The 15,252-nt window shown below is 38.2% G+C and overlaps 1 protein-coding gene across 6 annotated transcripts in view; it reads right to left on the reverse strand.

The window, feature by feature from the left end:
* The window catches only part of NUMB (NUMB endocytic adaptor protein), a 177,267-nt gene that overhangs the window by 6,718 nt on the left and 155,297 nt on the right, over nt 1-15,252 (reverse strand). For 5 of the 6 annotated variants that reach the window (XM_046647037.1, XM_046647035.1, XM_046647041.1 and 2 more), the window contains 4 exons: nt 8,087-8,161; nt 5,684-5,824; nt 2,791-2,995; nt 601-891 (listed from right to left, as the gene is read on the reverse strand). In XM_046647037.1, coding sequence (XP_046502993.1) covers nt 601-891; nt 2,791-2,995; nt 5,684-5,824; nt 8,087-8,161 — 712 coding nt within the window. The remainder of the gene's footprint in view (nt 1-600; nt 892-2,790; nt 2,996-5,683; nt 5,825-8,086; nt 8,162-15,252) is intronic. The other variant, XM_046647038.1, reaches the window with a different exon arrangement.

The following is a 15,252-nucleotide window of genomic DNA, read 5'->3' on the forward strand; positions in this document are numbered from 1 at the left end:
CCTCAGCTGTACAGAGGCCACACAAAGGCCTGTGTGGCAGTTCTGAAAAGTAACGAATATGTGTGAGCAAGCCCACTGTCTCTGATGAACAACAGATCTTAGATTTATACAGGAGACCCGTTTAGAGTTTCCTCCCTATGGAGCCAACCAGCCACAAGGACAATGAGTACTTATCCATTTCTTCTGGTACATCTGACAGTATTCCTATTTAACTGAATGTGTTTCCAAGGACTTTTTAGTTAATTCCCTGCTGGGTCCCAAATGACAGAATAAGAATGGAAACTTGAGACTCTTGATATTTGGAAGCAGGCTGGTTGAGAGATAGTACACTTCCATCAGGACAAACCATGAACCTTGTAGCTCAGGCCAGGAATTCCCATCATGGCTCCGTTACCTATTTGTTGAAGAGAAATGAATGATTCATGTCCCTCTCCATGAACCTTAGTTTTCTCCCAATGGGAAATGATATAAGATACAGATAACCATGGACCAGCTTCAGAAAGAGGGGAGGCAAGTTTGATGGGATTAGTGTCTCCATGGGAAGTGATGATAATGCCTCAGTGCTAGAGCACCCAGTGAGTCATGTGGATGCTGCATTACCTGCATTTTTTATGGGGAAATCAGTCTTCCTCTGCATGGTGGAAGGCAACTCATTGATGCGCAGGGATAGTTGGCGTTTAAAGGGTGACATCTTCTGGCTAAGAGCAGGAAATCCTCGGAAAGAGCCTTGGCGAGCAAGTTGCTCAATCGGTGCATGCCGACGTGGGATGGCATGAGGATTGTTCATCTCCAGAGAAGCAGTGGCATCCGAAGTGGGAGAGGTGGGAGAGGACGGGGATGGGACAGTGTTGCCAGGGGCCACTGATGAACCAACTGTCTTATCTGTTTCAGCTCAAGAAAGTCAAAAGAAAGAGGACTTTAGCAATGTCTTCAAATAATTTGAACTTATATACCTAAGGAACTCAAAACTCCTCCTAGGTCATTCTGATTGTGATAAATCTCTACCCCCTCCCCTCACAATCCTCTGTAGGTGTCAGGACTCAAGCCACTTTGGCAGTTGCTGTGTGTGGCAAAGAGTATTATTTGGTGGTATTAAAGAATATGCTTAGAGTCTGAAAATCACTGAAGCATGCTAAATAATAGTTATATATATTACATTTTCTAATAAAAAAATAAAAATAGCATGGAGTTTTTTATTCTTTGGTATCCTAGCACAAATGTTTATAAGAAATGAAAAAAATCATAATAATTTAATTTCAAATAAAAACATATATTAGGGCCTGCCCCATAGCCGAGTGGTTAAGTTCACATGCTCTGTTTTGGCGGTCTGGAGTTTGCCAGTTCAGATCCTGGGTGCAGACCTATGTACCACTCATCAAGCCATGCTGTGGCGGCATCCCACATGGAAGAACTAGAATGACCTGCAACTAGGATATAGAGCTAGGCAGTGGGGCTTTGGGTAGGAGAAAGAAAAAAAAAGGAAGACTGGCAACAGATGTTAGCTCAGGGTCAATCTTCCTCACTCCCCACCCTCCCCCCCCCGGCAAAAAACACAAAAACCAAAAACCACCCACACAAAAACAACATATATCTTCTTTTGGCTTAAGAATTACAGCTGTTTGGGTCATTATTAGATTAAAGATCTATGTAAAATGGCTAGTTTAAAACTAAAAGAATAGAGTAAAAGATTAGAAAAAATATATTAATGTATATTTAAACTGAACTGTTTAATTCCACAGTATTGTTGTCTTCAACCCTAGCTATCCACAAGAATGCAAAGCATTTTCCCCAAACTCTATCACTTAGCTCTAAAATACACCCAAGCCAACTTTAGACAATAGGCTCTAGAGTAACCTGAATTCTTGTGCAGGCATTTCTGTTATGCTGCCACACCTGAAAAAACTCACATTCTGCAAAATCACACATTAAAATTAACAGGGCTACGGAAAAAGAGGGGCTAGCTTCTCAAAATCTATGGACTTTTTTTTTACTTAAGCACGAAAAAACAGTAATAGTCTAATAAGAACAGTATCACTGTGAAATCTCTGCCTGCATTTGCACCCAGCATCACTGTCAGTTGATCCTTTGCAGCCTAAACCTGGGACTTGTACTTCTCCCTTCAAGACGTAGGTCCTTGGTAGTATTTGCTTCTCACAGAGATCAGAAGCCTCAGAATTAAAAATCCGTTCCAGGATGCAGACTTTCCCAATTTTGTTTTTAAACACGAGGAGTAATGTCTTTGCAACTTCTTCAACCTCACTCTCACCTTCTCCAGATAGTTTAATGTATGGAAAGAGTAAACACCTTTTTCTTTTTAAGAGAATTTAACATCTTTTCTTTTAAAGATTGGCACCTGAGCTAACATCTGTTTCCAATCTTTTTTTTTTTTCCCCCTTCTTCTTCTCCCCAAAGCCCACCAGTACACAGTTGTATATTCTAGCTGTAGGTCCTTCTGGTTCTGCTTGTGGGATGTCACTTCAATATGGCTTGATGAACGGTGCCTGTCTGTGCCCAGGATCCGAACCGCCGAAACCCTGGACCGCTGAAGTGGAGTGTGCGAACTTAACCACTCGGCCATGGGGCGGGTCCCAGAGTAAATACTTTTGAAGCCACTAAACTAGCCACTCTAAAGGAAAGGACTTTGCTTAGATTTTCAGGTTTGTTCTTAAGGTCTTCATATATTGCTAAGAGTTCTCTTTGTGAGAAAGCTTGTGCTTGATAGCTTCCAAATATTAACCTGTTAAGAAAAACTGCTGAAGTAAACACACAGTGTAACAGAACAGATTGTACCTTTCTTGGCATCTTGGATTTGTTTCATAATCTCCTCTCTTTCTGCTTGCTCGGTAGCTGTTGTGACACGGAATGATCCTTCTCTGGTAAAAGTGGTTCGACTGGCATCAAAAGTAGCAGTCACTCCACATTCCTTCTCCCGCTTCTGCTTACGTTCTAGACAGGCCGCAAAAGCACAGCCTACTGCATGGCTCAATCTTTCACCCTGTACATAGCAGGAGGTTTGAAGAACTTTTTTAGAGTTACAGTACCAACAATTACAAATTAGCTTGGACCACAAATACGTCTGTTTTTAAACAAGGCAAAATGTTGGGAATTCCAGCTTAAAATCAGATTTTAATATATTAATATGCCAAATTAATTTATGTGAATAAATTACCTTAGGTAATACTTATAATACTTTACTGTAGCAGGCACTGGGTAAAGTGACCCTCAGCAACCTGTGCCTTTGTGAGCCGCCACTAAGACCTCTTTATCAGTTAGGCTCCCTCTGTCACTCACATTAGCTCTAGCTACCAGCCTAGAAGACACTGCTCAAGGTGCTAAGCCCTAACTCTTGACATGCAAACCTGTATTTGCTGTTTAGGGGAACATTTACCAAGCATTTCTAAGAAACCACTAGAAAGGCAGGGCAAATTTCAGGAACTTAAAGACAACATCAACATGTCTAGGAACAAAAGGAGCAAACTTTAAACTTTGGATAAATAAATACGACTCCACCAATGAGAAGGGATGAGGGCAAAGGAAAGTTTCACTTTCTCAGTCTCCCCTTTCTGAATGCTCCCTTGACCCCAGTGCTCCTCCCCTTTCTAGGCCTTCAGTGCTTTCAGGCTTTCCCCCATACATTCCCTATCTTCTAGCTGTACTCTAACTCCAGGTCTACCTCCCAACCACAAACAGGCAAAAGTTAAAGCATGCTTTCATCCACACTCTCTACTTATAAAGGAATCAAAAGATAGAACTGATTTGTGTGTGGGATGAGAGGGAGGCTTATATAAACTAAATATTGTTTTAACGATACAGTAGATTACCTAGAGTAAATTTAATAAATTCAATGGATTATTTTTACCAGAGTTATCTGTATTTTAAACCATATCCGTAATTGTGGAATAAAAAAGTTAGAGATGATATAATAATTGTTGGCACCATTAATAGTGAGAAGAGATATTTGAGAACAGGGAGCACTTTGTGGAGTTTTCAAAATCACACCACATAGGCAGCCGATCCAACATATGGCTCTGAGCAAGTAATTTCACTGGGCTTTATATGCCAATATTAGATATCATAAGGAGAGGTAATTCTGAAATGCTTTTTGTCCCTAAGATTTCACATGACCGCTTATCTGAAGACTGATAGACTTACTCTTTATAAATCCACATGAGTTTCCCTCTAATTTCTTAGTAGGATAATATAAGGCTAGTCATTGAAGCATGGAATACGAGAGAGTACCGAAAGAATCTTAGAACCATTTGCATTTGAACATAGCTCTATTACAAGGACAGAGCTATAGGCCAAGGAAGCTTATTATTTCTTCTAGGCCTAGGGCAGAACTTTTTGAAGACAGACCCCTTAAGCCCTACTCCAGACCCACTGAAGGAAAAACTTGGGGGTGGGGGGGAGCAATCTATTTCAACAAGTCCTTCAGTGATTCTGATATAGGAGAACATTGGCCCGGGTGATTCAAACAGCCTGAAGGGCAATAATTTGACAATAAAACAATTTTAAAATTAATATAGGGGAACTCTTGAACTCTGGATTTTTTGAGTGTAGTGACAGCAAAATACACTGTTTTGTGGCTTAGCATCTGAAAGACAGAGGAAGAAAGCATAGTTTAGTTACTTCAATTCCTTCTCAAAGCACTTCTATCAAACCAAGGAGGAACAGCTTTAACACTATTAGCCACCATTTTTGGAGCAGTCACCACAGGCCAGACCCTATGCTAACAGTGCTTATATTCATTATCTAATTTAGTCTTCACAGCTGTTATCTCCATCTTATAGAAGTGGATACTAAGACTTAGAGAATATTAAGTAACTTGCCCCAAATCCCACAGCTAGCAAGAATCAGAATCAGGACTGGAACTTAGATCTGATTCAGAGCTATTTATACCACTGTCTCCAAGAGCTTTAAAAAAAACCTTTTTGTCAATTTTAGAGTAGGGCCACCACTTCCCTTCCAGGTTAAACCTTGGCAAGAGTTTATTGAGTTATAGCCTTCAGGAATATATTGCCGCCTTCTGTCTGGACTTTTAAAAATTCAGAAATTACACTCTCAATGTTATACTACAGTTGAGATCATCATGATCTAAGAGACTTGTCTTTCATGTCAATTTTGGGTAATTTATGTGAAGGATAATAGATTATTCTCTATTTTTAAACAAAACCAAAAAATTTTTCTATGTAACAATTTCTAGCATAGTTTATTGTACCATAATTTAGTACTTCTATTTTTTAATTCATTGAAAACATACTTCAACTCAGTTCTTTCATTTGTAGTAAAATCTCTTTGCAAATAAATTTATAAGCACCTTTCAAATGCTATTATCTTCTACCTAGATGTATTAGCAAACAAACACACGTAAGAATCTTGAAAATAGCTCTAATAATGAAAAGTTTCAAATAAAGTTTAGCAGCCACCAACACCAGAGTACTTTTACTTTCCTTTAATGACCTTGGATGTCAGGCCATCATCTTGCTCTGTGAGTTGCTGGGTCACACCAAGAGTGTGAACAACTTGAACAGAAGGAGTGAAATCAAGCTAGTTTAGGCACTTTCAAGTGCTGAAACACCAGGCACTTGTTAAAAATGTAGTGGAAACTGCTTGGCTGAGCCAACCCGGAAGGAGCCTGGCTAACTGAGGCTAGTCATGAAGAAATCCACACTGTTGGACTCACTGTGTCCTTGACAGCCATGAAGCAATGACAGATCCAGCGCCGAGTGGTGCCATCACGACATATGTAAGAGAAGGCTCTATCAAAGTTCCTATCTGGGGCACAGAAAGACACTTTTTCTATTGTCTGGTCAACTATGAGGTCCTAGGAAAGGGAAGCACAAAGGAATAGAGGACTAATGAGGTTATTCAAGCTTCTCAGAAGAAACACAGGATGTTCATTTCACAATACAGAATCCCTACATCTGATGCATCCAGGCTATGGAAGAGCTAGATCTGAGGCCAGCAGTGTGAATACTAAGAATTTGACCTAGGAGAGATCCCAGGAGGTACTCTGCCCAAATGCCTCCCTCATCTCATCTTTCTCTCCTAAACCAAATGCTTGCTGATTCTAGTTTTATCATGGTAGATTCCATGTTCAATTTGACAATACATGTAAATCAATATATTTAATCTAATTTCCATATAACATATTGAATAATATCATTCCCAGAACAGTTCTATGTATTTATTAATTTATTGATCATTTAATTTTGAGCATGACTTTCTCTGTTTATATACTTGCTAAATGGCATAGTATATACACAGTATAAACATTACATAAAATTTTTAAAAAAATCTGGAGGCTCCGAGGCTCTTCTGTGTGAGAGTCTCATGGCTTAGAATCCCTAGATGCTGAGGTGGGGCTGTGAGTGTTAAAACATACATCAAACAAAATGGTTTTTTTTTTTAAAAAGATTTTATTTTTTTCCTTTTTCTCCCCAAAGTCCCCCGGTACGTAGTTGTATATTCTTAGTTGTGGGTCCTTCTAGTTGTGGCATGTGGGACACTGCCTCAGCGTGGTTTGATGAGCAGTGCCACGTCCGCGCCCAGGATTCGAACCGACGAAACACTGGGCCACCTGCAGTGGAGCACGTGAACTTAACCACTTGGCCACGGCGCCAGCCCCCAAAATGGTTTTTATAAAGCATCACTATGAGAATTCCTGTTGCTCCACAAACTTGCCAGTAAACTTTTTAAAATCTTGAAATTCTGGTGGTTCATTATGATTTTATTTTGCGTAACCTTGATCACCATGAATTTCCTCTTTAGCAAAGTGAGTTTTCAAGTCTTTTGAATTGTCTGTCATTTTTCTTATTGAGATGTAGGAGCTCTTTATATATTAAAAATATAAACCCTTTATATATTATACACATTGCAAAATTACTTTTCCACTCATGTTGGGTCAAAGGGTGACAAGCCACTAATTACTATCATCACTCAATGTGGAAGGACTAAACTAATTAATGCCAGTGCTATAAGTAGCCACTAGGGGGCAACGTCACTTTCTAACTATTTTATAAAACAAAAACAGCCTCCATGCACAACAAATTTCATCCAAAACATTAATGAAAACTACACAAATTCTTGAAAATAAGCTAATTAAAATGACCCTTGTTTCCAATAGTAATAAATAAGCTAATTAAAATGACCCTTGTTTCCAACAGTAATTTACATTTAAGACTACCACTTCTCTTGAGCCTGAAAAAAAGCCTTACATGTAAGGTCAAAAGAACAAAAATGCAGCTATATTAAATCACTTAAAATGTATCAGCCAAGTTATCCATCAAAACTGCTCTTTACCTGCCAGACTTTCTCCTCCTTCCAGTGACATCTGAGTTTTTTTTGAAAAATTCCCTTCTTGTTAAAATTTCTCCAGACTTTAGGTCTCTTAGGACATTTTAATTAATAATTAAATGTATTTATCTAATGCCTTATGCTCTCTAAGGACAGAGTCTATGTCTCTATTTTTATTTAGGCATGTAGGGTCACTTTCTTTCAAATGCCAAATGCTACCTATGATTTGAGATATTGTGTAGATTTTAGGTAAATGTTAACCAAAATGAGTCATTTATTAGTCTTTAAGACTTCACTTAAATTGGGTTTTCAGTTAAATAGCATGTTAATTAGTTCAAATATCACTTTCTAGAAATACAGTGTTTTATTAAGGAACAAGAAGAAATTTCAGATGTGGTCCATCATCCTCTTTTTCTTTTTAAATTTTTAACTGTGGTAAAAGGTCCATCATGTTTTACATCAAATTTGTGTGGGTAAACATTTTTTTTTAAATGTGTAATAACAAAAACAGAACTCAGATCTTAACATTATGTTAAGTGCAAATGCTTAGTAGGCTAAACATAATGTGTCATAGTGCAGGAAACTGTTGAGAAAACTCTGTTTGATTTTTCATAAGGTAAATGAGTAACTAAATCGGTTTCCTGAACATTAACTAGTCTCTCAGAAAACTGCACTTTGGACAAAGTAGAAGGATATACAGCGACTACAACAGCTTAATGGCATTATATTTGATCACTGGGGATAAAAAAACCCATATGAGCAGTAACATTTAAGCTTATAAAAATTTTACCTTAGTTTTTTCATCCACAACTCTGAGTCCGTCTGCTGATACCCATAGGACTGCCTTCACTGCTTTCTTTCCAGTCTTTTAAGAGAAATCGAAAAGGAAGAGGGGGAGACACATATATATAAAATATTAAAAAAAGTCATCTTCCTTAGAAAACACTGACTTCTGCCTTCCAAAAGTCACAAGTACAGATGGAGTCCAAGTTCAGGAGGGGTGCCCAAAGCCAGATACTCAAACCAAACTGCAGAAACATTCAGGAAGAAACAAGCCAAAGCCATTATTTTAGAAACACAATGCAAAACAATAAGATAAAATTAAGTAAAGGAGAAGGGACAGATGGAATCAAAACCAAGATATCACATTCCATAACGGGCAAAGAATTCATAACTAGATTCTTCGCCCGTTTGAAAAATCAACCAAGAAAACCAAGAGTCAGATAAATTTAAATACATAAGGAGTTACACCACAAGTAGCTTCTACGAGTGTATTTAGAGTAGAAAGTGATACATAAGTCTAAATTGAGACGCTGACCATTCTACTATCCTTTGACCTCAATATGTTTAGCAGGACCCTTGGCTACCTGAAATTTTCATGTGAAAAATCCAAGAAGTCTTCATTACTCTATTAACAATCTTTAAAAACCATTATTTCTTCTCTCAGGATTAACACAGAACTGATTTAGTTTTTAATTTGACATTAAATGCACGGAGACATTTTGGGGACATAGGAGGATTAAAAAATTGTTGAAAATATATTGTTGTTATAACATGAATTCTTTTTTACTGGCTGAGAAAAGACTTCTTTTGGCACAGAAGGATCATGGGAGAACAAGCTGATGTATGATTTCTCCTGTGACGGAATGAAAATAGGACAGTGGGAGTTTGTAATAGTAATTTAACCGCTTCCTTTCTTTTAACCGCTCCAAGGATACAAACAATATAAAACAGAAGCAAAGTGAAGGCTGAGAACAGGTATCAGAACATCATAACAAACAGATCAAAGGGAATCTGGTACTAAAGGTTGGAACAGCAGTCTCTAAAGGGACAAAGGATATAGAAATGTCTACTGTTCTCCTCTGGATGTGTCCAAGCCCAGCACTCCTTGATATAGAAGGCGTGGACTTATTTAATAAACTGTGCAATGCACTCCAGGCTCATCATCTCCACCACCATAGATCTGATGAGAGCCTATTATGTGTCGGGCAGTGGAAATACTTGAAGAGCTCACAGACCATCGAAAGGTGACACTGAGCTAAATAAAAAATAAATAATACAGTACTAAGTGCTATAGTAGGCTGAAAACAATGTATAATGATGTTAGAAGGGAGGCATAGTCAAGTCTATTTGTGGAATTGGGGAAGGTTATTCAAAAGAGAAGATTGAACTGAGTACTGAAATAATTTTTCTAGATGCCCCAGGGTTGGGTAGGGAGGCAGGGAAGCGACAGAGGTAGTGGACATGCCAGGCAGAAGAAATAGCAGTACAGGACATGGGAGAAAACAACATGGCAAGTCAGGACTCCATAAATATTTCAGTATGGCCTGAAAGTAGGATGGGTGAGCAGAGTGCAGTGGGAGATAAAGCGTAGGGAAGGCCAAGCCATGGTGGGCCTTGTATGCCTGCTAAAGAATTCTATCTTAATTGAGCTCTCTTGGTTGAGATAGGGATGGAAATGAGAAAGTTCTAAGTGGTAAGTGTAAGGGAGAAGTTGAGGATTCCTACCCTGGCTTGGGTAACTGGGTGGGTACCACAAACTAAGAGAACAGAAGAGATGCAAAAACAAGTTTGAGAGGGGAAGAATAGGATTTCAGTTTTAGATGTGCAAAATTTGAGATGTCTGTGTAACATTCAAGCAGAAATGTCCAACAGGCAACTGATACATAGGTCTGAAACTCAGTAGAAAATTCTAAGATAGAATTTTAGATCTGGGAGACATCAATCATGAGAGTAATAAGAGGGCCCAGGACAGGAGAGAATATCAATAATTAAAGAATTGGGAGAAGATGAGCAAATCCTTGAAATACTAGAAAAGGAACAGCCAGAGGGACAGGAGAATGGGGAGAGATTAGGGTCACTTACTCAGAAACTAAGTAAGAAGGGTTTCAAGAAGTACTGGGTGGTTCAAAATGTCAAATGTTGCAGTGTGATTAAGAAAGGAAAGATGTGAAAAGTGTCCATTGGATTTAGCAATGAGGAAGACACGGTAGGGTGACAGAGGTTGTGATAGTTAAATTTATGTGTCAAATTTGCTACACTATGGTTGTCCAGTTGTTTGGTCAAACACTAGTCTAGGTGTTGCTCTGAAGGTATTTTGTAGATGTGGTTAACATTTACAATCAATTGACTTTAGGTAAAGGAGATTATCCTTGATAACATGGGTGGGCTCCATCCAATCAGGTGAAGGGTTTACCCAAGGGTTACCCCAGCCTTAACAAGTTTCCCTGGAGAAGAAATTCTGCCTCAAGTCTGTTACACAGAAATTCTGTCGGAGTTTTCAGCTTGCTGACCTGCCCTACAGATTTCAGAATTACCAGCCTCCACAAGTGTATAAGCCAATTCTTAAAATAAATCCCCTTCTCTCTCTATACATGTGTAGAAATAGATAAGAGAGAAACAGATGGCCCTCTCAGCTTCCATTTCTTCATTTGTGAAGTACCTGTAGGGTTGGTAAAAGGATCAGAGATATGCACAGTACCTGGAACCTAGGGTAATTAATAATTAGCAGCCATTTATCATCATTATATTATTAATAAACTTTAAAAATCTTCTCCCAACAGTAAAACTTCTTGAAAGAATGATACACACTTTCAACAACAACAACAGATCATGCTTATATGCTGAATGCGAAAAGCCAGTGGGAAGATGGAGACTGAAGGCCCAAGAAAAAGAGAAGAGTAATTTTAAGACCAAAGTCCTCCAGGAGGCAGGATGGGATGGGCTAGACTACAGGTTTTAGACAGGAAGAGGGAGGTCCTTTCCTTGAAATGGAGGGATGGAAGCTGAGTAGAAATGAAGACAGACTTGTAAAGGAGGGAGTGGCAAGTTGCGGAAGTTCACTCTGGAGAGCCACAAACTTCTGTGAAGATGAGATTACCTGCTTTACTTTGCTGGGGGGAGGAAGGCAGACAGGCAGAGTAAGACTGTAAAGATTTAGAATAGCAGTATAGGGGCAGTACAGCATAGTGGCTCAGAGCACAAACTCTGGAACGAGGCTGTTGTCCAGGTTTGAATTCTGGTTCTGCCACTTACTAGTATGACCAAGGGCAAATTACTTAACTTCTCTATGCTTCAACTTCCACACCTGCATAATGATGTTAATAATCTCATCCACCTCATGGGATTATTGTAAGCATTAAATGAATTAATATATGTAAAAGGTTTAAAACTAGGGAGGGTTATATAATTCACTGTCCAAACTGGGACCCCTCTGAAAGTGAAAAGGGGAACTACTGAAACCCAGAAACAGGTGTTATACTGGGGCATACTGGGGCTGTTCCAGGCAAACTGGGACAATAGTCACCTGACCACCAACAGTAACTACCCATATTTACCCAACACTTATGCAGCATTTAGTATTTTGCTGGAAGGTAAGCTCCGTGAGGGCAGGGTTTTTTCCACTTATATTGTAAACTGCTGTATCATCAGAGCTTAGAACAATGTTTAGCACAGAGTAGGAGTTTAAGAAATATTTGTTGAAGGAATAAATTTGCTAAACATCTGCTGTAGAGAATAGGAGACAGCTGATCAGTGACACAGAAGACCACCAAATAGCACTGAAAATCCTGTGTATGAAATTTAAATGCGCAGTTTTATCAGTCTGCTCCCTGTGCAATAGTAGCCTGCAGTATTCAGCGTCTGAGGCAACAGACAGGACCACTGCAAGGTTGGGAGGTTGAAGGTGGGAAAAAGAAAAGGTGATTTTAGAAAGCGACCATTCTGGGGCTGGCCCCGTGGCCCAGTGGTTAAAGTTCATGCGCTCCGCTTCAATGCCTCAGGGTTTCGCCGGTTCGGATCCTGGGTGCGGACATGGCACCACTTGTCAGGCCACGTTGAGGTGGTGTCCCACGTGCCACAACTAGGAGGACTCACAACTGAAAATACACAACTATGTGCTGGGAGGATTTGGGGAGAAAAAATTTTAAAAAGCAGGAAAAAAAACTTATAATAAAAAGAAAGGGACCATTCTCCCATTTAGTCTTCTTACCATATAGAGGGAAATACAGCATTTTCTTGGCCCAATTATACTGTTATGAAAACATCTCTGCTTTTTGAGGTATGTCTTTACAATAATTTTTATGGTGTTATATTAATATATCAGTGAGGCACTGTGTTTGTCGTATTTCATGGCCTGTGATCTCTCTAAATAAGGAAAGAAAACAATATGATAATATGAATTCTTCTTATATTTATTCATACATTAGGTGCTGGTTCCTGGATGTCACTATAGTTTGCCACAGTACAGTTATTTCAGTCAGGTACTGAGACATAACCCTCACAGATGCCTGTAGCTGAAATTAAGTGCAGACTTCCTCTCACAAATTCTCCAGTAGGAATGCTTCTCTACCATTTGTGAACTTTAGCGTCTTTCTTTCTGATAATATAAACTAAGATTCCTAAGCAATTTTTAGAAAACGATAAAAGTCATAGAGAGAAGATGAAAGTTTTTGCTTTTGTTTACCCTAAAACAGTCTACTTAAGCCAATACCCTAGGAGATAAGGTCAAAGTTAGCTAACCAAAGGACAAAAAGAAAACAAAGACAACCCAGAGTAAGAATGAAATGTAGAATTTACGTACGTCTTAGTGCCACAAACATCCCTTTTAAAAAAAAAGACTACATAACACTTCAGAAACTAATAAAAATGTGGTAGTGGTAACGCAGATGTGAGACATTAAGAACTATTTCATCACTACTGTTCCAATACTTTCTATTTCAACAATAATTTCCAGGTTATAGGCAGAATTGACACTGACTAGTGTCTGTGTATGAAAAACAGTTTAACAACAAAGAAAAAAATCACTTATTCTTCAAGGGAAAAAAATGGGTCTAACATGGACAAAACTTCCGTAACAGAATTTAAACTAGAGAAATCTGAGCAGAAAGATCAAGCTAACCTAGGAGTGAAAGATGGAAAGTACAACTTTCAAGTAATCACTCAACTCCCTAAATATCTAATTTAGAACTTTAAAATTAACATCTGCCTTAAATATCTTTTATTATGGTGAGATATAAACCAATATAGAAATTAAGCAGGCTCTGACAGTGGAGAAAATGATAGAGGTAGTGGATCTATCACAAATTACTAAATCAGGAAACTCGCTCTGCAAGTTAAGAGAAATGCATAGATAATCTTAACATAAAAACATCAGTGAAGGAACACAAAAAGGTTGCCAAAATGATGTGAAAATAGTAACTTAAAATCAGTACACTGTAAGATCACTTTCCCCTAAATATAAAAGCCACTCACAGTAAAAGGGAATTGAAATAACTAACTACAATAAAGAACTGTCATCTACCTACCTATCCAGAGTATTTTTTTCTTTTTAGTAGAAACTACTTTAAAAAAAATAAATCGAAAAAGGATGAAGATCAAAAGTTGGGTGATATTCTCGGTAGGGTGACAGATCCTTACAGTTGCTTTCATTTTATATATCAGTGTTATCTGGGGAAATACTTTAGATTTCCAGTTGGAGAAATATGTTTTTAACTGTTTAAATCATGGATTAGCAGATACCAAATGTTTAAAGTTTTGCATGGCCATACGGTCTATGTCATAATTACCCAACTCTGCCATTGTAGCACAAAAGCAGCCATGGACAACATGTAAACAAACGAGGTGACTTTGTTCCAATAAATTTTATTTATAAAAACAGGTAGTGGGTCACAGTTTGCTGACCTCTGATATAAATTATCATAATCCCTGGAAAGTGACCATTAATTAAATCTTTTTGGAAAGACAACTCATTATATTGAAATATTAGGCCTGTTTGGAATCGTGTCCCTAAATTATTTTTCTTTTCCGTTTTTGTTCTTTTTTTAACAAATGTGCTTATATTCTATCTATTATTTTTAACTGTGACTCAAATCTCAGGTGCTGTCCAACTCTAAAATTCTATGATTCCCAAGATCACCAATGAGATAAGAGCACGCAAATTAATATAAATAGAAGTGATATTTGGAGGCAAGACAATTCTGCTGAGCAGAATAGATAAAAGCAAAAAGGTTAAGCAGAGGTTCTAATGTAAGCCAAAGCAAAGAAATGCTACAAAGCCATGTGGAAGTCTAATTTGGCACGGTTATGAAACGTTAAGAAGCAACAGCAACAAACAAACTAATTTGGGCAGGAGGGACAGAGCAATTCACTCTTTCTGAGCAACAGTGATTTGCCATTCTTTCTGCTACAAACCAAAGAGGTCTTCAAGGGTACCCAATGTGTAAAGAATCGCTGGTCAGTCTTTCTGTCACACCTATACACAGAAACAACTCAGTCATTACAGAGTAATAACAATATATTAACAGGCAACCATGATATGGTATGCCTTATAATAAATGAACACGAGACCTTTTCTTTCACAGGAAAACTTAGCTTCTTTTTTTTTTTTTAATCTTAGAAGGTCTTTAAAGTCTATAATTTGATGGTATTTGAATTTTTTAACACATTTTGCCTTATAATTCCTAGATACAGTGTGTATTCGCCAAAGGACAAAGCAGTGAAGGGAAAGAAACAACTTTCTACAGGATTAGATACTGAAACTATCTCTAATGGCTGCTTCATTAAAAGTACAGTAACTTTTAACCTGCAACACTAGGATACACTATTTCCTGTACTCTCTTAAGTGACAGGGGCCTTTAAAGGCTTTGGGCAAAAAATACGGATGGTAGCATGTCATGAACCAAACAGCAAAGGAGAGAGTTTTGGAGGCAATTTAGCTCTTCTAGTTTGCCAAATCACTTTCAACTGAGGGAAGGGGGGAACCTAGGGATTATTGTAATATTAAGTTCAAATTTCAAATGCATATATTATATACACATATATATATAGCAGAAATGAAAATTCCACAGGCATCACAAATTCAACCTGTCCAAAACCCAAGTCATCATACCCTTTTTCACAGTGAATGTCACAGTGAATGACTGCCCCATCCCCTTGGTCATCCATACCCAAAACTTG

This window comes from Equus quagga, chromosome 20 (genome assembly GCF_021613505.1).
Source record: "Equus quagga isolate Etosha38 chromosome 20, UCLA_HA_Equagga_1.0, whole genome shotgun sequence".
NCBI lineage: Eukaryota > Metazoa > Chordata > Mammalia > Perissodactyla > Equidae > Equus > Equus quagga.